Raw genomic sequence first — 27,995 nt, forward strand, 5'->3', positions numbered from 1 at the left:
TAGGAGCACTGCAAGAAAATGTTAAATTTCCCAACATGCATATTATAAAATGTAACAAACACAACTCAATTTGAACGACAAATCTTACTTACGTCAGCATTGTGACCTATTTTTCAACATGTAATTGCTACAAAATGACTGAGGTACTTTTTTTCACGTACATCTTTGGAATCTGGTATATTTCCATTTGAAATGACCGCATTTTAATTCTTGCGGAGCCGTCTGTGAGTTGTGGCTCCTGTGTTAAACAGAGGAGTCCCAGAACAAAGCAGTTCCTTTAAAACTATTTCAGAGTTGTAGTCTATGAGGCGATTTGACAAGAGGATCTGAATAACAACTTCTTTTGCAGGAAAGGAAGCAGAAAGCAGATGATGGTTGGCTGCATGTTTTTATGGGTCTCCGGAGAAAGGCACATTGGCCCGAGGGAATGATTTCAGTGAGAAACTGAGCGAATCACATGATTATGCATGAGATAACGTCCAGCGCACAACGTGAGCTTTTAGCTTAGAGAAAGATCATATCATGTTCCCAGATAGATATTTCCTAAATCTGCTGAGTGTAGGCGGCATACGCAGGTCTGCACTTTGTAAAATACTATTCCGTCCTTTGGGAATCTTATCTTTTTGTCTTTTAAACTACAGTCACATACACATGTAAGCCTCCTTTGAAATTGTCCAGAATAAGTCTGAATTCTGTTCGGTGTATGAGTAAAAGTGAAAATCATGCTTTTGCGTACAAAGTAAATCGCTGAAAGCAATCAACCCGGTCTGAAACCCAGCGGTGCTCTCACCAAAGGGTCTCTATTTATAGAATCTAACATATCATTTAATATCAGTATGAGCACAAGGTCTCAGTTTAATCATTGTTTCCCATGTTTATAAGTTTTCTGTAAGGAGCGATTTGAAGGTCGTCATGGAGATGGAGACCCTGCCACCCTGGACCATGTGCTCTGAAATACTCGCTCAAGTGGTTCCGATAGTTCCCCAGCTATGAATCGTTGCCAATCTCGCCTCTCCAAACACGATAAGGTCATTCAAGAATCCACTGATTGACATTGTCCATTATAGCGTTTCCATTTGCCCGGTATTTTGCTGCCAACATATCGCTGAGGTGGTTGATTGATTTGTTCCGTCCTTTCATGGTTAAGGTTCTGAGTCCGGCAGTTGGATTGGGGAGATCCCCAAAGAAACTTCTTCTGAGGTGTTCCCAGGCCAGATTCTTGTATGTGCTAGCAAATACAGGGCCCAGCACAGTCCATCACCGTGATCAGCTGGTGGTTGCAATTGCTGGGTTGGTTCTGTTTTCAGCCCCGACTTTCACTGGAATCAATGGGTGTTGCAGTCCAAGCTGGTTCTGTAAGAAGGCTAAATCTCAAACCAAGGTCAGATCACAAATTGTTTAATTCTCTCTGGCTGGAGTTTTGAGTCTAGTGATCTAGTTGGGGATTCCTCCAAGAAACCTCACGTGGGGTGACCCCAGACTTTACTCTTGCATGTGCCAGCCAGGACAGGGTCTGGTTCAGTCTGCCCTCCACAGTGGCCTACATACTCACTGGTGATCGTTGTTTCCTGGTCAGTCTGTCTCCAGCCCCACATCCCACGCCAACCAGTGAGTGCTGCAGCCCAGCCCAGTGTGCCCCACTAGCCCAGTGGGAATTGCAGCCTAGTTGAGGTGACCCCCAATAACTCCCATCAGGCCTACCTCCAGCCCTGGGTGCTGCTCATACCGATACATGAAACAGACTTCCAGGCAATGCCACATCTCAGTTCCACTCTTGTATATACCTCTGGGTGCTGGAGCTTGGTTTACCTCACTCCACCCCATGAACCAGGCCACAGGTATGCTGATGGGTGCTGTTGCCTTGTCCAGTCTGGACTGTCCCCAGCCCAGCCCTGACTCACATTCACAACAGCACAAGCTGGAGCCCAGCAGAGGAATGCCCACAGTTTTCCTACTTGGCCCACTCCCAGTCCCAGGGAGTTTTTCCAGTCTGACATGACTTGCACCTGCTAGTAGTGGATGCTGTGACAAAGACTGGCCAGTCAGCACTTATCCTGGCCCTTGCATGAGCCAGTGAATGCAATGGCCTGGCCTAGACTAGCCCTCCCTCAGACCCTCCAATGGTTGTTGGAGTTCAGACTGCCCCCGGTCCCAGTTCCCACACTCAACAATGCGAGCAGTGACCAAGCAAAGGAAATGCCCCTGCCCATAGCCCCAGGTTCGCTCCTGGCCTGGGGTCTTGCATGTGCTGGTGGGTGCTGCGGTGTAGTCTGGCATGGCCCATCCCACCTCAGCATTCCTGGTGGTGCCTCAGCCTGGTTTTGCACAGCCTGTGCCCAGTCCTGGCCTTAATGTGAACTGGTGGATACCCTGTCATGACTCTTGCATTTGCCAGTGGATCTTGTTGACTAACCCAGCCTAGCTTGCTCTAGAACTAACCTACATGTATGGCAACTGGTACTGTACTAGACTGGGAGAGACTGCCCCTGTTTCAATTCTCACACTCATCAACTGGGCTCAATGTTACCAAGGGAATTCCCCAAGTTCCTCTATTAAATCAGTTCCCAGTTGTGGATCACGCACACACCAGTGGATTTTTTGTTCAGTCTTACTTGGCCCAACTCCAGTCCTTTTTTTTTTTTTCTATTTAAATCTTTCTTTTTTATTGATTACATTGCATTATGTGACACAGTGTTATGGGCACTGGGATTCCCCTCTCCCCTCCTCGAACCCTCCCCCCCATGGTGGATTCCTCCACCTTGTTGCATTACCACAGTTCAAATTCAGTTGAGATTCTTTCATTGCAAGCATCTACCAAGCATCAAGTCCAGCGTCTTATTGTCCAGATAAGTTCAAGGGTTTCTTGGGGAAGACCGTCTCTGGTCTGAAGGTAGAGCCGACAGAGTATCATCCCAATCAATTAAAAGTCCCAGCATTACATCAGTAACAATTTATAACGTAATGGAATTAGTTAACATGGTATTGAGTAACCAACATGTTAAAAGAGAGAAAAAAATATAAAAAAAGAGTGCAAGTCCTGAACCACATCCTATGACTTCTACATTGACATTTCAATTATTAGTTTATATACAACTGGGTTCTATACACCTTAAAATGGCTATAGATTACTATTCAGCTGTCTCATGTCTATTTTAATTTTAGTATTTAGCAGTTGATAGCGTTGAAGGATGATTTTGCCGAACCTGGCTGTTTTTCGGGTAGTCTAACTCTATAACTCTAACAAGACATGTATCAACAGTTTAGGTGAACAGTTTTAGGAGGGGTGTGCAGAGAAATCTTCAATACCCTACTGAGGAGTAACTAATCTTTGTGTCCCACCCAGCGAATTATAAGTGCATCCCCACTGACCTTTTCCTGTCTGTTTCTAAGCTTTCCTTGCTGTTCTCTATTTATTCTAGTTTGTTTTTTGTTTATTTATTTGTTTGTTTTGAGGGGTTTCTGGAATGATCCTGATGGTCATTATGAGAGAGAGTGGGGACCCAAAGTTGGAACCAGGCAAGGACCAGAGAAAGCTCCTCTCCCTAGTCCCGCAGGAAGTTTACTGTTCTGTTTCTGCAGACTGCTGAGTGCTCCTGGTTGTGGTTCCGCTGACCTTGGATCCTGCAAGGCAGGATTTGGGCTTCTTCCGTCCCATGTGGGAGATCCAAATGGAGGTGGATGACCTCAGAGTTCTCGGCCCCTGAAGGCACTTCAAATCCCCGTGGTCTCCTTGGCGATTGGGATGTGGTCCTCAGTGCTCGTACTGATATCCTTGGTGCCACCTCCAGTCTTGACGTTCACCAGTTGGTACTGTGGCCTTGGCAGACCAGTCCACACCTGTTCCTGCTCTCTTGAATGGGTGCTACAGCCCAGCACTGCCTGGCTTATCTCCAGACCTGTGTCTCATGTGGATCAGCCTAGCCCATCCTACGCCAACTCCGGCTCTTGCAGGTGCCAGTGGGTACTGCAGCCTAGTCCAGTCTGGCACATCTCCAGACACAGCCCACACACATTCTGAGGGATGCTGCAGCCACGGTCAGCCAGGTCCTCCCCCATTCCCAGTTTTTAGGTTTACCTGTGGGAATTGCAGCACAGCATGGACATTCCCTTGGCTCGCCTACCATGCCCACTTCCAACACAGATCTTACACACAGCAGTGAGTTTTCCGACCCAGCCTGGCATGACCTAGCTGCCGTCTTGGCCTTTGCCATTGTATGCTGCAGCCTGGCCTGCCTCAGCCGACCCCCAGTCCAAACTCCCACTGGTGGGTGCTGCAGCCTAAGCCTGCCCTGCCTGTCGCCATCCCCAGCTCTCATGAAAACTTGTGGGTGTGATGGCCTAGTCTGGCATGGCCTGCACTCCTTCCTGGTTCCCCCTTAACCAGTGTGCTAGGGTTTGGCCCAGCCTTGCCCAATCTACCCCTGAAACCAGCCCACATACCCGCTGGGTCTGGCCACACCCAACCCTGACTCTGACGCTCACTGGTGGGAACCACAGCCCAGCAGGGGAAGTTCGCCCATCAGGCCTGCTCCCAGAAGCAGATCTCAACAGTGCCAGTGGGTGCTATGTCCCTACCTGGCATAGTCTGCCTCCTGCAGCCTTGCCCTCCCTCCCTCCCTCTCTCCCTTCTTTCCTCACTCTTTCTCTTTTGTTCTTTTCCTTCCTTTCTTTCTTCATTGTTGGCAATAAATAAGCATTCATTAGGGCATCTCCAATTCTAAGTCTGTTCCTCTGGGACTGTGAAACGTCGCTAGGACATGATCTTGTGAGCAGAGCACAGGGTCAGTTGTGGGGTGCTGGAAAGAGGCGGAACGGGGGTGACGGCAGCCTGGGTGGCTGTGTATCGTCCCTCCACCCCTGGCTTTTCCATGCAGTTTTCTTTCTTTCTGCTGTACATTGTATTCTGTAGTCCCAAATGTCCCTGTGCTCTGGGTAGGAGCAGCTACTTCCCACGCACAGTTCCGAGCTCTCCCCTGCTTCCAGCACTCCTGACACCCTGGTGTCTCCAGCTCCAGGGCCTTTGCTGTGTCCTGTATATCAGTTTTCTTCCTCCTAAATCCCCAACTCTGCTACAGTACCCATCCCTCCACCGCAAGCTGCAAACTCCTCTCTTCTGGAGCTTTCTTATTTCATTCTTTCTCCTTGTAGGTTTATGCGATTTATTTTATTTTTATTGGAAAGGCGGATATACAAAGAGGAGAGACAGAGAGGAAGATCTTCTGTTTGATGATTCACTCCCCTAGAGGCCGCAACGGCTGGAGCTGAGTCAATCTAAAGCCAGGAGCCTCTTCTGGGTCTCCCACGTGGGTGCAGGGTCCCAAAGCTTTGGGCCGTCCTCGACTGCTTTCCCAGGCCACAGGCAGGGAGCTGGAAGGGAAGCGGGGCTGCCGGGATTAGAACCATCACCCATATGGGATCCTGGTGTGTGCAAGGCAAGGACTAACCAGTACACTATTATGCCGGGCCCAACTAATGATTTTTTTTAAGAGTTATTTATTACAAGAGCAGACTTTACAGAGAGAAAGAGAAACAGAGAAAGATTCTCTGTCCACTGATTCACTCCCCATGTGGCTGCAATGGCCAGAGCTGAGCTGATCTGTAGCCAAGAACCAGGAGGCTTCTGCCGGTCTCCCATGCAGGTGCAGGGTCCCAAGGCTTTGGGCTGTCCTTGACTGCTTTCCCGGGCCACAAGCAGGGAGCTGAATGGGAAGTAGAGTAGCTGGGACATGAACTGTCACCTATATGGGATCCCAGTGCCTGCAAGGCAAGGATTTAGCCACTGAGCTATCGTATTGGTCCGGTGATTTTTAAATATTATATGGATGGATGATGGTTATTGTGAACTTTCACAGTGGTTCTGGTCAATGAAAACATTTTGAAAATGTTAAGATTTTGTAGTGATATAGAAGCTCCAAAAAGAGAAGAAATATTTGGATATATCCTGGCAAAGCATTTCTAGAGTATATAAAACATACAGAACATATCAAACAGTGCTCATGAATCAATTAAAACAGGAAAATAGGAAAATAGCAACCAACAGAAAAATAGGCAACAGACTAGACAAACAAATTTCATGAAGCAGGGAACACAAATAATTATATAGGAAGAGTTTGTCAATCGTTAATTGGTAGTCAGAAAGAATATAATTTAAAACCATAGGAAAATTATAACTATAGTATGGGCCTGGCACAGTAGCCTAGTGGCTAAAGTCTTCACTTTGCATGTGCTGGGATTCCATATGGCACCAGTTTCGATCCTGGCTGCTCCACGTCCCATCCATCTTCCTGCTTGTGACTTGGGGAAGCAGTGGAAGAAGACCCAAAGTCTTGGGACCCTGCACCAACCTATGAGACCTGGAAGAAGTTCCTGGCTTCGGATCCGCTCAGCTCCATTGCAGCCACTTGGGGAGGGAAGCCCATTGCAGCCCAGTGGAGGGAAGTTTTTTCTGTCACTCCTTTTCTCTGTAAGTCTTACTTTCCATAAAAGTAAATAAATCTTTAAAAAAAACATACTAAACCTTAACCCTAAAGAAACAGTGGTACATCTACTGCATGGAATATTACATAGTCATAAAAAAGAACAAATTTCAATCATTTGCAACAAAATGGCCACAACTGAAGACCAGTGTGTTCAGTAAAATAAGCCAGTCCCAAAAGGACCAATAAGTTCTGTTATAAGCCAACCTTCACACAAAATACAAAACAAACAGAAACACAGGTAAACATGTATGGACATATATTTTCATAGCTGAAGACTACCATACCCGGAATTGAGGTTATGTTGTAGTCTGCATCTTTACTTCTGATAAAAACAAAACAAAAACAAAAACGAGGACTCCTAATGAAACCGCTAAATATTCCTTGAGAATAGGATACCAGATTTTCTATCACTGGCAATACCTACAATGCCGCAATACACTGAAAATAGAACGTTAAACTTCCGTTACTAAGGATTACGCTACTTTAACATCCACCCATCCATCCATCCATCCATCCATCCATCCATCCATCCATCCACCCATCTACCCATCCATCCATCCATCCATCCATCCATCCATCCATCCATCCAGATTTTCCATCTGCTGCTTTAGTTCCCAAACGGCTGCACCAGCTGGAGCTGAGCTGATCCAGGAGCCAGGAACTTCTTCCAGGTCTCCCACATGGTTGCAGGGGCCCAAAGGGCTGGAGTTCATCTCCACTACCGTCCCAGGCTATAAACAGGGAGTTGGATCAGAAATACAGCCACTGGTATAGAAACTGGCAGTCACAGAGAATGGTGGCATTTGTAGGTGGAGGGTTAGCCTGTTGAACCACTGTGCTGGTCCCTTGAGTCATAGTTTTTGGGCATAAAGATGTTTACAAAATATTTCAATGAGAACTGCCAAGCCAGTCTAGTAGTGTTCATGATACTGGATTATGATCCCAGCGATGAACAATTGGAAATGTTTAAGAAAATGAAGTTATTAAGAGCACCATGTGGGGAAACATCAACACAGTGCTGAATTCACTCACTTGGGAACCTCGCAGCCTGGCTCTTGAGTCCTGTCCCTTCTGCCAGAGGCTCAGCTGAGAGCAGGCTCTCCGGTGTGGTGGACAGCACGGGTCAAGGGGCTGGCCGGCATTTTCTCCACACTGACAGGTGCTAACTGCATCCAGGTGAAGGAGCACCACTTCAAGTCACAAATCACTTTAAAGCTGCAGAGAGACACCATGCCCAACACAAAAAGAGTGGCCGGCAAGCACGTAACATACAGTGAACCATTTTTATTAAAATAATCATTAGAATCCTCCCTGCTGAAGCTATGAAAGAATATGCCTTCTGTAATCAAAGTCATAATGTTTACCATGCCAAAAGTTATGTTATTACATTTATAATTAGAGAGTATATTTCAAAACAAGTTTATACAGATGTCAATAGGCTCAAAGAGAGAGTGAAATTTAAATATTACAGTTGTATGCTGCTGGCATACTCATATTCACAGTTTATAAAGTAAAAAAGAAACAAAAAACAAAGAAACGTGTAAAGTCAGCTTTGAAATAGACGCACTTTGATGACCACATTCACTAGTTGAGGGCTGTTCTTCTGAAACTGGAGGAACGCCAGAGGAGATAGTTCTGGAAGTTCACGAACTCGCCGTGTCAGCAGCAATTTCCAGCGAAGATCACCTGGAGACCCACGTGCTTCTGTGTAACCAACTAAGTCTCAAGATTACAGTATAAACCGGAAGGCGAAGAACGTCGGAAGGCAAACCGCATGGTGATGTATTAACCGATAAACATTACAGATTCTGAAATTTGAAGAACGTAGTTTTGATCCAGTCCGATCAGAGGCAGGTAACATCACCCTGGGGTTGCTCCGGGGGACCGTGAAACAGCGCTGCTCTCCCTGAGACTCCTGCTGACAGCTTATCCCGACGTGCCCACTGCCGTCAGACGCCGTGCTGGGCGGCAGTCGAGGTGCAGATGTGGCTATCTGGGCGTAGAGATAGTGTTTTCCAAACAGGCCCACGGCAGTGGTGCCCTCTCAGCAGCTGCAGACAGCAGGAACTCGCCCGCCCCGAGAGCCGGGCCGTCTGCTCGGTGTCACCCTGGCCAGCACAATGGCTTCAGACTGAGTTCTCAGATCATGCGCTTTGGAGAGACAGAGAGTAGCTTAAATAACTAAACTGTAACTTCATGATCCCTTGATCCATGTAAGAACGATTTCCTTCACATTCTAATTCCCAAATCTTCTCAACAACTTCTGCAATCTAGCTGCAATGAGCAGTTTTGGAATCGTTTTAAAAAACTGAAAAATTCCAGCTGATAGGGTACCAAAATTTAGTTCAACTTTAAAATTCACAGTACTGGTGTGAGTGGGCGGCCCCAGGCTTCTGTGTCTTCATGCTGAAGTCGTGCAGGGGGCTCGCTCAGCTGCGCTCTCCGCTGCGCCGGGCCAGGTGGCTATAGGCTGTATCAACACTTTAAGCTAAGGTTCTTTCTTTGTACACCTGTGTCATATAAGGACCTATAAGGAAGTGAACCTACACACGGACAGAAGAACGACAGTAAATGCATGAAGCCTTTTTCCCCCGATGGATTTTTGGTTAACAAACAACTCTTGTTTCTAGCAGTCTACCGAAGTCCAGACCAGCTGTGCAGATAGGAGGCCCAGCCAGAAGAACGGGAAGCGCTTTCTTCCTCCCCTTTGGAAAGCAGGAAAAAAAAAGTGTTAGTCTTTTTTAAATGTGAAATCTATGTTCTAGAATCACCACATGACATGAGAAAATAGTGTATTTTTCACCGTTATTTACTATGCTGAATTTGCTGAAGGTACAATAGACTTCCTCAGTTACACCAATGGATAATTTGATGTTTTATGCAGTTTAGAGATTCGCTTAATTTGTCTCAAAGGCAGAGCGACCAAGAGAGGACGAAATAGAGAGATAGAGGCACACAGATTTTCTGTTTGCTGGTTCACTCCTCACTTCCAAAGCCACATCTGGGCCGTCATAAAGCCAGAGCCAGGACTCCGCTCCCGTCCCTTTGGTAGGTGGCAGGGCTTAAGTACAACAGCCTGCTGCTCGCCGCAGGCCCATCGGCAGGAAGCTGGATCCGAGGCACTGCAGCTGAGATTCAGACTGGAATTCCAAAGGGGATGTCAGCGCCAACACTCCCAGCTTTACTCGTTCCGCTATGACGCTCTCACTTTTTATACTACCACTTAGACACGCCCAGCTGTGGGGCTGGTGCCATGGCATAACATGCTAAGCATGCCACATGGGCATCCGTTCTGGCTGCTCCGTTTTCAACCCAGCTCCCTGCTTATTGCCTGGGAACGCGGCAGCAGAGGAATGCTCAAGAAGCTTCTGGCTCCTGGCTTCAGATAGGCTCAGTTCTGATCAATGTGGCCATTTGGGTAGTGAACCAGTGCATTGGAGATTTTTCTCTCTCTCTCTTTCTGCATAATTTTGCCTTTTAAATAAAAGCCAGTCTTAAGACAAAAAAATGGCAAAAGAAGCGATCCATTAACTACCTTCAAGTGGCTTAATTTAAAATTAATAGCTAAAAAGTATAGAAATGATTCTCTATAGATAAGCAGTGTTACTAGCACATACAAAATGTCTCCACTATTCAAACATTTTATCATATACTTTTGTTTGCTCTTGAATATTCAATGTTTGTCTTCTTTATTGGACAATTTAAAAATAAAGTACACAGCACCCCTAAGTACTGTTCTTGACACAGGCAATTTTAAAATATTCTTTTAAACATGGGCCTTTATGTAACTCAAACTCTAACAGGTTTATAATAAACACAAAACTTCAATAAAAACAAAGCTTTAATCCTTCAAAAACCTCTTCAAAGTCCTCCAGCAGTGTACCATGAATTGATCAGAGCTTAGCAGGGCAAACATGACATCTGAGAGCTCCGTGTCCAGCACCCTGGGCTCACTGTTAGGGCGAGTGCTCAGGTGTTGCAGCAGCTGCTCCATTCGGCTCTGCTGGCCACAGCCAATGCTCCAATTCTCACAGCCTGGTGCCCCGTCTCTGGACCTCTGCCAGCCATTGCACCGCTGTGGTTTCTTTGCAGCGGCTCTGCCCACGTCAGGGCTCTGCCCCTCTTTCCCCCAGGGTGACGAGACACCCTCTGAAACCTTAGCAGAGGGCTCCGCAGCTTCACAGCTCTGCTCTTCTTTGCTGCTGCCATGTGTCTGCAGCTTTCCGAGTTGTGCCCAGCACACTGCTTGCAGCTCTGACACACGTCAGTACAGCTTTACTCCCACAGTTCCCCAGGGGCCCCAGTCGCATAATACAAGTCCACCTGGCCTACCGGGCTCTCCTTTGCAGTCTCTGTGGAAGCTGCCTTGATGCCATCCCAGCGTTAATGTAGAGGTCAGCTGTCAACATGAGCTATGCCAGGACCCATGTGAATCAGATTACAGTCATCTCAGAGGACTCTCCTGGCAAGCCAGGATCTGGGACTGGCACCGGGGTTTCATTAAGGCACTTCCACCCTTTCTGGCCTCTGGGCTGGATAGGAGGGGCTGCCTTGAAGACCCACGAATCACTCCACACCTATGAATAAGAATGGCCCAAATGTACAACAGGGACAACAGCAAATGGGCGACAGGAATTGTACATCAAGAGCCAGGAACTGCAGCCAGGTTTCCCAGGTGGATGGCAGTAATTCAAGCACTTGGTTATCATGCTGCCTCACAGCACACATCAAGAGGAAACCGGACTGGAAGCAGAGAGTAGCCAGGCCTCTACACAGGCACCTGCGGGGTGTGGACGTCCTAAGCTGCGGCTTGCCTACTGACCATGGCTGCTCCCGCTAGGTAATCCTCCCCGACCAGCCTAACTACATGATGTAGGATCAACCCGCTGCCAACAGCACTACCCTGGGCCACTGGGCACTACCCTGGGCCACTGGGCACTACCCTGGGGCCACTGGGCACTACCCTGGGCCACTGGGCACTACCCTGGGCCACTGGGGAACACCAGACACAAACTCAAAGTCTCCCGCAGTCTGCACGGAGAGCTTCAGGAAAGCTGAGCAAGAACTATCATGGAGACATGAACCGGGCACTGATATGTGTTGGGACGGTGGGCTTGCTGTTAGAATCAGGAAGTCAGGAGACAGGAAACATTTCCTCAAAGTGAAAAGTGGACTGCCAAGTGTTCATCTGCACTTGGCCGTGCTGTGGATTTCAGCAGCTCTGTGTGGACAGCGTCTCTGTCCCAGGCAGGCCCCGAGAGCATAAGGACCAGAGGCCGGCGGTGCAGCGGAAGGGAGAAGCAGCACCAGTGGTGTCAGCAGAGCCAGTCTTCGCTTCTTGAAATTTCTTACTTGGAGACCACTGCTGCTTTCAACATCGTCACCTCACACAGGACCGTGACAGATTGCTTCAAGCAGCCCTGGCACTTCTGCTTAGGGTGTCAGTGTTCCTGATGGCTGCTTAAAAGCAACTTGACATCACCTGTAAGCTGGTTAACAGGCCGGCATTGTGGCACGGGGAAGATCTCATTGGATTCAGCTTGCATCCTGGTTGTTTCACTTCTCAGCAGCCCCTCGCTAACACTCCTGGGAGAGCAGTGGAGGACGGCCCGAGTGCTTGGGCCCCTGCCACGAATGTGAGAGACCGAGACGGAGTGCCAGGCTCTGGGTTCCACTTTGGCCCAGTCCTGGGCACTACAGCCATTACGGGAAAGAATAGGTGGATGGAAGATCTGTCAGCCTCTTTTTTCCCGTAACTCTGAGTTTCAAAGAAATAAATCTTTAAAAAGATTCATATTGTATGCATAGCAGTGAGCTAACTGCATTTCTCCAGGTCTCTTACGAGGGTGGCAGGCACCGGAGCACTTGGACCAGGGGTGGATTGGGAGCAGGCAGGACTTGAAGCCATGCTCTGACAGAGAATGCTGATGTTGTAGGCAGCAGCTCAACCCACTGTACCACAACTAAGGACATTCTTCCTTCTTCATTACAAAGATGCACTGACGGTACCTTTAAAGCCACTCCTGCAGAAACACTGAATCCTGATTCGTAACAGACCCTTCACTCAGGGCTTCTTCTTTTAAAGATTTATTTGAAAGAGTTACAGAGAAAGAGGAAGAGAGGAAGGGGCAGGGTGGGAGGGGATAAGAAGAAGGAGAGAGGAAGGGAAAGAGGGGAAAGGGGGAGCGAGGGAGAGGGAGGAAAGGAGGAAGGGAGGAAGGGAGAGAGAGCATCTTTCATTTGCTGGTTCAGTCTTCAAATGGCTGCAATGGCCAGGGCTGGGCCAGGCTGAAGCCAGGAATCAGGAGCTTCTCCCAGGTGGGTTCAGGAACTCAGGCACTTGGGCCATATGCCATGGCTTTTCCAAATGCATTAGCAAGCAGCTGGACGGGAAGTGAACAGCTGGGTCTTGAACCCATCTGCCTGCTCGTACAGCCGGCTGCCATAGTGCTCACCCGAGAGGAGCGCTTCTTACGTTACAGTCCCCAGACCAGTACTGGCAACACCAGGTTAGAACACAAGCTCTTGGGTTAGAAATTGGAGTATGGTCCAAGAATCTGAGTTTTACTAAGCACTTCAGAAGCTTCTCAGGCTCACCGAGTTCTGATCTAGCAGTTTAAGACAGTTTAGAGGTGGTAGGTGGATGCGTTAAGAGAGGGAAAACAGTCAAATTGGGATAAAGATCCTTGGGACTTACTAAGGATGGTTTAAACAACACACGGTTACCACTAAAGTGTTTTTTGGCCTGAGTCCAGTCAACTGCACTTAGATCTAGTTAGTTCTAACTTCCCGTTCGTAGGCCACCGGAGTAAAAGTGCAATGCCACGCAGAAGTGCCAAGTCCAAGGCAGAGGACTCCTACAGGACAAACGAACTGTTTCTTCAACACACGGTGTTTTTACAGAGGAACATGGATTTGTCACAGGTGAACAAGTCAACACCATCAATCTCGAAGGGCAGGCGGTCTACCGCCAACACATGCGCCCTACCTGGGATCTGAATGTCATATGTGATTCCCCACATATGAACTGGGCACAGACGAGACATCCCTCTCAGAAACACTGAAGTGTTCTCTGGGGAAATGCTTTGGTAGGCAGGGTTTGCTTTAAACCCTCCCGCTAAACACTGGCTGGTTGTTAAAAATTATTAGATGGGTGACAGCTACAATAATCTTACTCTATTTTTTCTGTAGGCTTGAGGATGTGAGTAATAAAATGTTTTAAAATTCAACCAAAAATAGGAAGCACTGATTCTGAAGAGGCAGGGTGAGGTCAAGTAAACTCAGCAGCCGGTGCAGGTGGACATTCCAAAGCACTACAGAGACGTCCAACACAGTATTCCCCTGTCCAGCCTCCGTCGGCTCTGAGGCTGCCTCTGTGCGGACGGGGACCAGGTGCTGGGCTGTCCCTGGACTATCTGCTGGTGGGAGGGGAAGAAGCAGAAGAGCAGCCGGTAATATACATCAAAAGAAAGGAGGATGGCAAGCATTTCCTGACACGAGGATAATTCAATATTCTAATAACTAAAAGTTGAGACTAAGCATTGTACTGTATCGCTGAATATTAAAATTTTATACATAGAGCTGTAACTGCCTCAGACTTTTAAAAAGTGAGCTTTTAGGGGTGAAAGCTTGGCACAGGCTTTAGGTCACTGCTGGGAACGGCCATATTTCCTGGCGGAGCAGGTGCCTCTGCCACTGACCCCACTTCCTGCTCAAGAGCATCCCGGGAGGCAGATGATGCGTTGGGTCCCTGCCACCACGGGAGAGGCCCGGGAGGCAGATGATGCATTGGGTCCCTGCCACCACGGGAGAGGCCCGGGAGGCAGATGATGCATTGGGTCCCTGCCACCACGGGAGAGGCCCAGCCTGAATTCCCAGCTCCAGGCTGTGGCTGGCCCAGGCCTGGCTGCCACAGGCATGTGGAGTCTGATCCAGTGGGTAGAAGCTCTCTTGTCTCCATTTATCTGTTTTTCTCAACCTCTCCAGTCGAGAAAAAGCATGCAAAAACCAAAAAAACCCCCGACTTTTCAAATTTAGCCAAAGGTGCCACATATGATGGTAGGAGCCCCAATGAACAACATTTGAAGTCCATGTGTTACGAGAAATGAGCAGACAGGGCAGAGGGGTTCTCAAACCACCATACCAGCTATTCAGTCTAAACTGCAAAGTTGTAGAGGTCTTGTCTGACCCACCTTGAGCAATGACCGCAAGCTTGCCCTTCTCTTCAGGACTGAGTTGCAACATCGTGTCTATGACAGGGAGCAGTCGCTCTCTCTCACTTCCAGGTCTTAGGAAGATGAACTGGAGCAAGACATTCTTCAAGTATTCCAGGTTGGCCACAGACTTCTCTCTCTCTTGATTTCTTTCCAATCTTCTTATTTCACTCTTAAGAAGCTGATGTCAGAGAAATGAGTTAAAAAATGGAGTTTCAGGAGTTTCTGCTTAAACATGGCAAACCCAACACTTGCGTTTTACTTCTCTCTCCTAAATCCCGGTCCTCCCTCCCCTCCACTACCCCCTAACCTAAATGATAATAATGGAGTCTCAAGGAGAGAACAGATCAGAGAAAGAAATTTCAAGATGGCAGGAAGCAGGTGACGTGACTGCGAACTTGGTCCCACTGCGGAGGAAAGAGGATGCGTCTTGCGTTTTTGCTTTGGAAGCACAAGGTACATGGAAATAGGCGCTGAAAGCTGGGGAACTGACGGGAGGTAAGAAGACGGTACCGTGACACTGCCTCGAGCCCGCCTCCTCCCGAGCCCGCCTCCTCCCGAGCCCGCCTCCTCCCGAGCCCGCATCCTCCAGAGCCTGCATCCTCCCGAGCTCGCATCCTCCCGAGCCAGTGCGGCTCTCTGCTCAGGCTGCTACATGGTCCACACAAAATCAACACAGAGGCCTTTTTCTGGAATAGGGTGAACAGCCAGGAACATAAGGCAATATATTGTGATTGAGACTGCTGCTGAAGTCTTTGAGGAGTCTCATGTTGAACCAAAGCAGTAGCTTTTGTTACACTCCAGGTGACAAGTAAATGAGCACTAGAACAAGCTTTTCTGAGAAGCAAAGCTGCGGCCCTGGCCCTCCACGAAGCAGGAGCAATGTTTTCTGGGCAGCAGAAAGCAGCACATGAACACGTGCTTTCCTGACAGGCTTGAGTTCCAATTTTGTTCCAGCAGTTGCTAGCTTCATGTTTTCTCCCATTTGCTGGGATGAATGCTACATGTCAAGTCCAGGGTGAGGAGCATGAGAACTGCTCCAGGAAAACATGACCAATTAGTGAGTGAGCTCATGGAAACATCTCTGAGCGGCTGGTGCAGTGTGCGTGGCTGCTGGTGGCCATGCTGGCATAACAGATCAAGTCTGCTCCACTTCCAACCCAGCTGCCCGCCAGGGGCCTGGCACGCTGCTGGCCGATGCAGTCATCTGGGAAGTGAGCCAGCAGATGCAAGAGTGATCGCTCTCTCTCCCCCTATAATCCTGACTCTGAAAATAAATATATGTACGTTGAAAACAGACGCACACCTCCTTTGAACTGTCTGAACTGTTCTACAACATTCCTGGATACTTCTGGTGTTGACTTTAGTGAAGACTAGCTAGGCCATCTTTTCTATCCCCACTTACAGTCTGGGTTAAGTCTGGGCCATATAGATAGCAGCCATCTAGTCTTTTGGCATATTCACAAGACAGAGAGGGGAGAGCTGGCTGGGCAGGGCTGGGCCTCAGTCATCACTGGCATGCCTAAAAACAAGGGCTGGGGGGCAGGCCAGCTGAGGGTTCTTCAGGATCGTCCCGACCATGCTGCAGCACCCACCCGTTCAGGTGAGACCAGCGCTGGGCGTGGCACTGACTAGGCAGCTGCACACACTGGCATGTGAATTGGCTGGCACAGGGGCAGACTGAGGTAGCACATAGGAAAACAAGGTCTGAGGACCTCCCGGGTGAGGTGTCTTGGGCTTCACCAACCACAATACTGTGCTCAACCCCTGACCTCGGGAAAAATCACAGACACGTAGGGCCAATCCTGGAGGACATGGTGCAGGTTGAGGCTACCTCAGCTGCTCCCCATCGTGCAGGAATGGAGAGCATCCTCAGGGTAACATGAAAGCCCAGGCAGCCAGCTCATCCAAGTTAACAGAACTTCGAGTACCTCACGAAACGATGGACAGAAAGAGTTTAGGTAACACTCTAGGCCAGGCTCTAGAAGAAGCACCTAGTTCTGTGGGCACATGGAGGAGGACAAGGGCAGCCAGCAGGCCTTAGAATGTCTCAACTCTGGTGCAAGGAAGCAATCAAGACCTCTAAAGTGGGCCTGGCGTGATGGCCTGGTGGCTAAAGCCTTGCCTTGCACATCTGGGATCCTGTATGGGCACCGGTTCGTATCCCAAGTGTGCCACTTCCCGTTGAGCTCCGTTTGTGGCCTGGGAAAGCAGCAGAGGATGGCCCAAGGCCTTGGGACCCTGCACGCATGTGGGGGACCCAGACATTGCTCTGGCTTAGCTCCAGCTCTGCGCCTGCTTGGGGAGTGAACCAGAGGGATAGAAGATCTGTCTCTCCTGCTTTGTAAATCTACCTTTCCAATAAAAACAAAAACAAAAACAAAAAAACAGAAAGGCCACTAGAGTAAACACCCTTGGGCCTCAGACGACTGTCTCCCAGGACACTGGTAAAGGAGCAGTGCGCCTTCTCCTCCCTGCTACCATGGAAAACGGAGGGAAAACAATGATTTATCCCACTCACCTTCCTGCTCTTACCCTCTCCATCCTAACTGGAGGCCCACATAGGCCTGCAATCCCTCACCTTTGCAGTAAACATTAAAATAAAAATTTTTTTTTTTTTTTTAAAAAAAGAACTGGGTACTAGTAAAATAAAAAAGAATACTAAAAGCCTGAGAGGGGAGAGACAGCACATCTGTTTTTATCTACTGGTTTACTCCACAGATGCTCACAGCACCTGGGACGGGGCATGGCCACAGCCAGGACCTGACAGCTCAACCCAGGTCTAAATGCTCACAGCACCTGGGACGGGGCATGGCCACAGCCAGGACCTGACAGCTCAACCCAGGTCTAATGCTCACAGCACCTGGGACGGGGCATGGCCACAGCCAGGACCTGACAGCTCAACCCAGGTCTAATGCTCACAGCACCTGGGACGGGGCATGGCCACAGCCAGGACCTGACAGCTCAACCCAGGTCTAATGCTCGCAGCACCTGGGACGGGGCATGGCCACAGCCAGGACCTGACAGCTCAACCCAGGTCTAATGCTCACAGCACCTGGGACGGGGCATGGCCACAGCCAGGACCTGACAGCTCAACCCAGGTCTAATGCTCGCAGCACCTGGGACGGGGCATGGCCACAGCCAGGACCTGACAGCTCAACCCAGGTCTAATGCTCGCAGCACCTGGGACGGGGCATGGCCACAGCCAGGACCTGACAGCTCAACCCAGGTCGTCCAAGCGAGAGAGCCTAGTGAGTTGGGCCATCCTTGCTGTCTTTCTGCACGGAGGAAGTAAGCTTAGCAGGAGGCGAAGTTAAAGCTGGAGACAGGTTCTGAACTCAGTACTCTAATATGTGATGTATTCTGTAGCGACTGTAGATGGGGTCATTATAATAATTTCTCAATAAAATCACTGTTGGCATATTAAAGTGACTTTTATGCACTGAATCTGTATCCTTTAACTTGACTTAATCCTAATAGCCTCTTGGTGGAGTATTTTGTTTCCTCTAGACAGGGTCTGTATCTAAAATTAGGGCTAATTTGACTTCTTCTTTTGTGGTCTATATACCATTGACTTTCGTCTTGCCTCATGGCTCTGGTTAAAACTTCCCGACTATATTGAGTAAGAGTGGCAAGAGTTGATTTCCTTGTCTGTTTCCAGATATTAACAGAAATGTTTCGAGCTTTTACTTTGTTTGGTATGACAGTTTCTGTGATCTTGCCAGATATAACCTTTACTAAGTGTTACATTCCTTTTATCTTGAAAGCATACTATGGATTGTCAAATGTTTTCTTTGCATCTACTGAGATAATTATGATTTTGATTCTTCATGCAAATTTTATTTGCATAGTTCCTAGTTTTTCCTGTAGCTAATTTCCAGGTTTATTCCACTGTGGTCAGGAAAGATACATGATGTTTCTTTCTTCTTTTTTTGAATGTGATGCAGCACGCTGACTGACGTGTGTTGTTGCACCACGCCTGCACCTCTGGGACAAACGCCACCCGGTCAGCGTGGATGGTCTTGTTGATCCGTTACTGCAGACAATTTGCCAGTATTTTTGTGGAGTATCTGAGCTCTGTGTTCCCCTGGGGTAGTAGTCTCCTGTCCTCTTGTGTTGTTCCCCAGTCTAGCTTTGGAATAAAAGTTGATTTCATGGTGTAAGTTTGGAAGGCTTCCTCCTTGCCAACCGTCTGCAATGCTTGGGATGTCACTGTTGTCCCTCTAACATCTGGCAGGGCTCAGCGGTGAAGCCATCCGGCCTGTTTCTTTGCTGGGAACGCTCTTTTGTTATGGATTCACTCTCGCCTGTTCATGTTCTCTGTCTTTGTGATTCAAGGTTTCAGTTATGCTTTTGTAAATCTAGCTATCTCTTCTAGCCTTCCCAAGTTGGTGGCATACACGTGTCCCGAACAATTCCGTGTTCAATTTTTGAACTTCTGTAGGATAAGTTTCCTATTTTCTTCATTAATCTTGCCACTGGTTTATAATTCTGTTCATGTGTTAACCTTCTGTACTTAAAACGGATTGACCTTTTGTATTTCAAAATAATTTCCACTGCTTATTTCTTCAATTTTTATTATTTCTTCCTAATCTAATTTTGGCTTGTTTTTTTTTTGTTTTTCTAGGTTCTTCAGACGGTTTTTTAAAAACTAAACACGTATTGTTATAAGCTGCTAACACCGCTTCTGCAGTATTTTACATAAATTTTTGTATCCTGTGTTTCTACTTTCACTGGTTTCACAGAATTTAATTTACATTTTAAGAGGATATTCTTCAGTCTCTACATTCATTTAACTTTTAGTTTCTTGTTAATTTTCAACTTTTTTTCCCCCAAAATGATTAGAGGAGATACAAGATTCCAGCTGTTTGTTTGTTTATTTATTTTTCTGGCATGGTGGTGGAGCATGGGAGGCAGTGTCAGCATCCCATAGGAACACTGGTTTGAATCCCAGATGCTGCACTTCCATTTCAGGTCCCTGATAATATGACTTGGAAAGCAGAAGGCGGTCAATGTGCTTGGACCCTTGCACTTCAGCGGGAGATCCGGTGTAAGCTCCCGGCTTCAGCTTAGCCCAGTCCTGGCTGTTGCAGCCGCCTGGAGACTGAACCAGAGGATGAAAGCTGTCTCTTACTCTAACTTTGCCTTTCAAATCAATGAAGACATATTCAAAAATATATTAAAAGATTTCAATTTTTTTGAAGTTGTAGAGATAATACGTAATTTGTATATGGTCTATCCTAGAAAATGTTCCATGTGCTACAGGAGGAGACAGACTGGCCTTTAAACCAGGTCCACCTGGTCTACTGTAGGGTAAGTCTGTTATTTCTTTGATTTTGTCTTGTTGGTCTGGCCATTAATCAAAGTTGGTGTTAACTGTTGTAATGGAGCTTATGTCTCCACTGAATTTTTTTGGCACAACTCTGCTCCAGCTTAAGATACATTTACAATTATATGTCATTCCTTTTTTTTTTTTTTCCTTTTTAAAAAGATTTACTTATTTTTATTGGAAAGGCAGATTTATAGGAGTAGATGCAGAGAGATAGACCTTCCATTGCTGGTTAACGTCCCAAGTGGCCGCAACGGCTGGAGCCGAGCGGAGCTGAGCCGATCCGATCTGAAGCCAGGAGCCAGGAGCCTCCACCAGGTGCCAGGGGTTTGGACTGTCCTCTGCTGCTTTCCCAGGTCAGGCAGGGAGCTGGATGGGAAGTGGAGCAGCCGGGATACAAATTTTGCTTTTTTGTTATTCTTGCAATACTCCTTCATGTTGTGTACTCTCTTTGTTTCTGTGTTTTTTTTTTAGCAGATTCTTAAGTATCATTTGTAAGGCTGGTTGGATGTGCAACTCTTTGTTTTTGCTTGTCTGGCAAAGCCATCATTTCACCTTAATTCATGAATGAGAGCTTCATGGAGTAAAGCATTTTGGGCTCACACTGATCTTCTTTCAGAAGTTGAACTGTCTCTCTCCATTCTCTCTGGGTCTGGAAGATCGGTTTTCTGCTGTCAACCTAACAGGACCTCTTAACAATGCCCTGGTACTTTTCTCTAGCGCATTCTGAGGACACTCCTACTTTGGAAGGTTGACTATTACGTGGACCACGGTGAGGTCCTTTTCTGATGTTTCTCTGGGGATCTGTGACTTTCCTCCCTTTGCTTGTCCATGTCTTTCTCTAACTTGGACAAGTTTCTTTGCTTCTATTTCCTTGATTGCCCAAGTCATTCTTTTGGTGTCCATCCCTTCAAAAAAATTCCCCAAATGGGGGCCTGGCGGCGGTGTGGCCTAGCAGCTAAAGTCCTCACCTTGAAGGCGCTGGGATCCCATACGGGCACCGGTTCTAATCCCGGAAGCTCTACTTCCCCATCCAGTTCCCTGCTTGTGGCTTGGGAAAGCAGTCCAGGACGGCCCAAAGCTTTGGGACCCTGCACCCGTGTGGGAGACCCGGAAGAGGTTCCTGGATCCTGGCTTAGGAACGGCATAGCATCGGCCATTGCGCTCACTTGGGGAGTGAATCATCGGACAGAAGATCTTCTTCTTTGTCTCTCCTCCTCTCTGTATATCTGACTTTGTAATAAAAATAATCAATAAATCTTTAAAAAAAATTCCCCCAAATGCAATTACTGGTTCATATTATGGTATTCCCAAAGAGCCTGGACACTTGACACTTCTTATTTTTTATTGCTGACTTTTTTTTAAATATCTACCATTCATTTGGTTCTTATTCAATCACTCTTTACTGAACTTCTTATTCAAGTCATCTACTAAATTCCTAATTTCATTTAACTATTGATCTGTGCTTTCTTCTATCAGAGTAACCTTAGCGTCATTATTATGAATTCTTTCCCAGACATTTAATCAATCTTCTTCATGGTCTGGTACTGAGTCTCTTTTGGGGCACAGACTGTTTCTATAACTTTCAGAAGACAGCTTTGTTGACTCACAGTTTCTTCCTGACAATGTGTTTGGTAGGCAGCCTTGACTTCAGTTCCAGTTGGACTCCACAGGATGGCCTTCCAATACCTTCATGCTGTAGTAGTCTCCGTACAAGCATCTGGTGTGCTGCTGTTGCTGCATGATGCCTAGATGCAGGTCTCCAGTTATAGCCGTAGGCTTAGGACTGGAGTTAGCAGCTTCCCGGATGTTCTCAGGGCTGCCGGTGTTACAGCACGTGGGCCTAAGACGCAGATTCTCAGCTAAGTCAGGAGTGGCAGCTGCTAGCATTGGCACTGGCCAACAGCAGGGCTTCGAGAGCAGGATCGGTACTTGGTAAGAAAGACAGACTGCACAGATGCTTAGAAAGTGCAGGATTCACGAGACTGGGACAGCAGAACAAGCAGTCTGAGGCCACACGCAATGTGCTGTTGGTTGAGCTGGGTGGGGCTCAGGAACCTCAGCCTGGATCACCAAATGACCAGCCGTGTCCCGGGTGGGGAGTGGGGTGGCAACCTGGGCGAATGGCTGCAGCCGTGAGACAACCTTCATCTTTCAACCGAAAGCTAAAAGTTTCTAGCTGATTTGATTTTGAAGTGTCTGCTGTTTATCGTTAGAATTTAAGGAACTATTCCTGTGCAGGTTTGTCTGACGTGTATGTGGAACAATGACCCGGGAACACCACCTCAATTTCTATTATGGTCACTCAGAAAGAGCAGAAATAAGAGTCATCACATAGCAAACACAAAAGCAATTACTAATGCTCACTGTCAGGAATCTAAAGTAAAAGGCAAAACCCTGTGGCTGTAGCTGAAATGCGAACTTTCAATTTGGGTTGTATGCATGCATACCAAATCGGGATGGAGTATTTTTCTATTTTTCGACCTTACCTTAATTTGCTCCATAAGAATTGCATTGGTGGCTTCTGTTTCCCGAAGCAGGCCGTTTAAATGATCTGCACTTTTTGTTGTGGTACTGAGTTTCTGCACCAATTCTTCTTTGGTAAATTCTGCATGCCATAGAGGAGGCTCTGTAAGACATTCCATGAATTAGTTTGCAAAATCAGGGACTGCAGAAGAGTCTTACTATGAAAAACATTCGAAAAGAAATACCTTACCCTTAACTCTACGGGCCTGTTGTATGGCATTCATTCATTAAATGTAGCTGAAGTATAATATCACATGTCGAATATTCTACAAAGATGAATCCCTGCTGCAATATAACTCAACTGAATATAAGCCCTGAGTCCCAACGCTGAAGCCTGTCAAGCTTTTCTTTTTACATTATTTTACCAGTTTCATCTATCAATTTTTTTTAAGATTTATTTATTTTTTATTACAAAGTCAGATAGCAGAGAGGAGGAGAGACAGAGAGGAAGATCTTCCGTCTGATGATTCGTGAGCGCAATGGCTGGTGCTGTGCCGATCAGGATGCAGGAGCCAGGAGCCTTCTCCAGGTCTCCCATGTGGGTGCGGGATCCCAAGGTTTTGCACCATCCTGGACTGCTTTCCCAGGCCACAAGCAGGGAGCTGGATGGGAACTGGAGCTGCTGGGATTAGAACTGGCACCCATATGGGATCCCGGGGCGCGTTCAAGGCGAGGACTTTAGCCACTAGGCCACTGCGCCAGGCCCCATCTATCAATGTTAAAAACAGTCACTTCACTTACAAATGAGGGAAGCAGTAACATTTACTGATCACTTACATCACAGATCCTTCAAGAATTTTCTAGAGCATCACTGTGGTACAGTGGGTAAAGCTACTACTTGCAATGCTAGCATCCCATACTGGTGCTGGTTTGAGCCCCTGGCTGTTCCACTTCCAATCCGGCTGCCTGCTAATGTGCCTGGGAGAGTAGCAGTAAATGGTTCCAGTAATTGGAACCCTGTACCTATGTGGGAGACTCAGAAGATGCCCTGGGCTCCTAGCTTTAGCCTGGTGCAGCCACAGGCAGGGAGCTGGATGGGAAGCGGGGCCGCCAGGATTAGAACCAGCACCCATATGGGACATCGGCATGTTCAAGGCAAGGACTTTAGCCACTAGGCTGCCATGCTGGGCCCACTGAGCCCATGTACTTTGAGTAATGGATGCAAGCAATCCAGGGAGGTATCTTAGCCACTGTGCTAAGATATATATAACTTAAAGTAATACCAGTTACAAAAAACAGCAAAAACAAGGTTTGGTTCTGGGTGTGCTGATTAAGACACCTGCTTGGGACGCCTACAGCGTGTGCTGGAGTGCTTGGGTTTGAGTACTGATTTGCTGCTGATTTCAGCTTCCTGCTGATGTATCTTTGGGAGGGAGGAGGTAATGATTTAAGCTGGGGTCCTGCCGCCCACACAGGGGCCCTGGATTGGATCCACAGTTCAAAGGCTTCGGCCGGCTCAGCAGATCAGGCATCACGGTTGAGTGGATTAAGCCACCACTTGAGCTGCTGACATCCCATTTCAGAGGGCTGGATCAATCTCGCTTCCAATGTGGCTCTGTGCTAACGTGCCTGGCAAAGCAGCAGCAGGATGGTTCGAGTACTTGGGTCCCTGCCACTCACACAGGAGACAGACTTCCAGGCTCCTTGGTGCTGGGCCCGGCCCAAGTGACAGCAGGCATTTCTGGAGGGAACCAGTGGATGCAAGCTCTCTTTCTCTGGCTCTCTCTTCTGTTACTACAGCTTCCCCCTCCCCCCAAAAAATCTTAAAAAAAAAAAAATACATGTAAAATTGTCTAAAAAAATCTATAGCAAAGTTAACTAAGAGGAACATGCTTAGCCAGAGGAACATACCAAGTTTGGTTTCGGGAGAAGTCAGCAGCTGTTCTAAAGACTGGGTGTACGTGCCGGCAGAAGAAACAGATTCGGCGTCAGTGGTTTCCATCCCTTCTCCTTCTTCCCGGGCCGTCGTGTGTATATCTAGGAGTGGGAGGTCTGTGTTTCTCCTTTCTCGAAGGTTCTTCAAAGACTGATGAGAGGAAGCTGGGCCTATTAAAGGTTTTTTTTTTTTTAAGCGTGAGATTGTTCAAGACCGACAGATGCAACTTTAACAGGGATATATAACAAAACGACAATGACCCCGCGGATGCTGACGTGGTAGGGAATTAAACAACAGAACACAGGCAAAGAGTGTAAGGAGGAACGGGGAACTCGTCCCAAAATTCTGTCATTGAACTTGTAAAGATTTTAGTCACTTCCGCAGAAGTCATAATAAATTAGTTGCTGCAGTTAAGTTAAAGCGACACTGTAATGATACGAAGTTCTTCTTTACTTAGTTTTGTACGGACAAAGGTAACACTGTTTAAATTCCACAAACTGCAGGCCAGCCCTTCTGTGGGTCAGGCATTGCTGATGCTGGCATCTTACTGATGTCATGCAACTGCTGACTCTGCTCAGCAGCTGGTCCTCACCACGATGCTCACACTGGTATTCCTGCTGGTCCCCAACACGCTTCGGCCCATCTACAGCATCCCCACAGGTCAAGCCCAGAATTTAGGGCCAGGAGCTAGTGGAGTATATTGGGCAAAGTCTGCCTGCTTGGCTGATAATGATTACTTGCACGCATCTTTGAAGTTCATACTCAGACACAGTATTTCATTGATCCCAAGGGATTTGAAGTTCAGATCATTTCCGCTGCATGAACTTGCTTCCCTGTTCTTCTAATCCTTGATCAGCCTTCTGCCCTTTCTGAAGAATTTCCTGAGTTTCTGATATTTTGCTAATTGCCTCTTCTCCAAGTGATTCCTAAGTTCTAACCTCTCAAGCCGACTGCTTCTTTCTGGCTGACTCCTGGCACAGGTTAGCTACTGAGGCTGCCACGTGATCACAGCTGTCAATATTCCAGCAACATTTTTCACAGGAAACAAAACAATGAGGAGCAAATTACTACTGAACTACAGCAAAACAGCTTTGCCACCTCTTCCTGGAACTAGAACAACTGACCTCAAATTCTGAGCAATCGGAAATTGCTAAGAATCTCTGCTGGCCGAGCAATTCAACAAGTTCAGTGGTGTTTGAATGTTTCTAAGCCCCTTCCTTGAGGACTAGCAACTGAGAACACCAAGCAGCTCCAGTGAAAACTAATGCTGGCTCACACATCCTGATGCTGATAAAATATGTTTGGGTCATAACAACAACAACAAAAAAACCCGTCTACATGGAAGGAAATAAACGCATGAAAATCATCAACAGGTTACGTAACTTGTTAAAATTAAGAACGGTTCAACCATCCTTCTAGTAAGTAGGTCAGCCAAGTCATTATTCACGGACCTGGCACTAGCTGCCACCACACCCATCTTCAACTTCCTCCTGACCTGGTGAGGAAGGCCCTCGGCCCTGTGGGCACATACGTACTTCTTGCGGCTGGCTCACTCTTCAGCTGGAAGAGCTGAGCTTCCACCTTGGACAGCTGCTGTTGCAACGTCTCGGCGGTCTTCCTGTGCTCCTCCTGCAAGTGTCGCACCTGCTCCCGGTAGCTGTTGCGAAGGGCCTCGTTCTGGGAGGTTAGCTGGCTTACAGTCTGTGCGTGTTCAGATTTCATCGTTATATTCTCAGACTGTACGGAACACAACCTGGAGACGGGGGAGGAACTCAGTTTACAAAAACAGCGTTCAGCCCTATATGCCCATTTGGCTTCCTCAACCGGCTGCTTCTGCAAGCAAATTAGCCCTCACAAGTCGAACGCATCAATCCAGCTGGCTATGCAATCACCTGGGGAGAAACGCCACAAGCTGCCATCCAGGCTAATGACATTGTGTGTTCACAGCTCCAATGAGCAGCCTTAGTTGAGAAGCTGTGTTGTGTGGCATGGCTCAGATGAAAATCCCAATACAGTTCACCAGAAAATAGGATCATAATTAACAGCAGAAAATACAGCCTTAAGCATTCCACTTTTTTCAAATCATCTTGTGGGATGGCTCACGCATAAATGCAGGATGACATTTTCTCTATTACACAGAAAATGTGGTAAAGAATAGTTACTCTTGACTCATAAAGCAAGCCTTAAATAAACCTAGTTTTAGCCTAGCAGTTCAGAAGGCTGCTTTCCGTAAGAGACTGCCCGGTTCAACGCTCAGCTTTAGCCCACTTCCAACTTCCCATCAACGCAGTCCCCGCGAGGACCTACAACTCGGCAACCACCACTTGGACGTAGTTTTATATGTTTGGTTTTGCTAAAAAGTACATTTCCTGCTTTTATTCACTCCCAACTTCCGGTAGCACAAAACGCTAATTCCAGGGCTATATGAATGCTATCAACATTTTGAATGTAACTTGTCAAGGTTCCCAACTATTTTCTATCCACTACCTAAGCTTAAAACAGAATTTTGTAGCTGGAGAGAGAAATGAAATAGAACTAAGTTTTAGAAAGGGCATCTGAATTGCTAGGCTCACAATTAATAAGTCAGAAAATGTCAGAGAAGTTAGCTAAGTTTTTTTTTGCATTTTGTTCACTATCCAGCAAGAAAGTAAAGGACGAGTCACTTACAGTCACAATTAGGATAATGCTTCCATTCTAGTTTCTGGTGACACTTGTAAACTCAACTACTTGGAGGACAGCGGCTCGAACCCCTGCTTCCTGGTCTTGGCTGCTCCGAGGGAAATTCACTTTTCTATCCCAGTTGTTACTGGGGTATACCGATGCATCTCAAAAACGACAATGCAAATATTAACTGCATTGCAAGAAGAACAGAATGACTGAAGGAAAGGCCATCTCTTTACCAGGGAAGAGGTGGCTGAGAACACTAGATTTTTAACACTTCTGAAGCAGAGGGGAAGGGCCTTCTCCTGAAGCACAGGTGTTTGGCTGCCACCCGAGATCATACTGGAACGCCCGGGATCCAGTCTTCTCTCCGGTTCGGATCTAATTCCTCCCCACTGAGCTCCCTGGAAGGCACCTTGATGGCTCAAGTACTTGGGTCTCTATTACGCATGAGGGACGTGGATGAGTTCCTGGCTCCCACCTGCCCCGGTCCTGGCTGCTGAAGGCCTTTGCGGAACGAACCAGCAGATGGGCGGAAGATCTCTCTCTGTGTCTGTTGTTTTTCCGAGTAGCTCAAAGTCATCGCTTCCAAATATGTTTTCAAAATGTGTAAGAAAAGTCCTGAGCCAGCCGTTAATTATGCATCATTATATGTAACTTCATGTTATGACAAATCCTAGCAATAGGGAGTTAGAAAATTGGTAAATCTCCCCTTAAACTTTTGGTTTACATGAATATTCTATTAAACACAGTCGTGTAAGCCAAGGAAGCCCAAGAGTTTCACTTTTCAGGTTAATAAGATGTAGTGTTTATTGAGTGCAACTGAGCACCCTAACGCCCTTGATGAATGATGCTCAAAGAATTCTTTTCCTTGGTTTAAGAACACCATCACGATCCACTGATTCTGCCTA

At 47.3% G+C, this 27,995-nt stretch overlaps 1 protein-coding gene across 1 annotated transcript in view; it reads right to left on the reverse strand.

Moving 5' to 3' along the window:
• Positions 1-7,748: 7,748 nt before the first annotated feature.
• GCC2 (GRIP and coiled-coil domain containing 2) overlaps positions 7,749-27,995 on the reverse strand; it is a 60,416-nt gene continuing 40,169 nt past the window's right edge. Inside the window, exons 19-23 of the mRNA XM_040975518.1 lie at positions 25,959-26,176; positions 24,399-24,593; positions 22,511-22,650; positions 14,672-14,873; positions 7,749-9,184 (exon numbers count right to left, since the gene is read on the reverse strand). Of these exons, the coding sequence (XP_040831452.1) occupies positions 9,114-9,184; positions 14,672-14,873; positions 22,511-22,650; positions 24,399-24,593; positions 25,959-26,176 (826 nt within the window). The 3' untranslated portion in view covers positions 7,749-9,113. The remainder of the gene's footprint in view (positions 9,185-14,671; positions 14,874-22,510; positions 22,651-24,398; positions 24,594-25,958; positions 26,177-27,995) is intronic.

This window comes from Ochotona curzoniae, unplaced genomic scaffold (genome assembly GCF_017591425.1).
Source record: "Ochotona curzoniae isolate NIBS_2020 unplaced genomic scaffold, NIBS_Ocur_1.0 contig_2688, whole genome shotgun sequence".
NCBI classification, from domain to species: Eukaryota; Metazoa; Chordata; class Mammalia; order Lagomorpha; family Ochotonidae; genus Ochotona; species Ochotona curzoniae.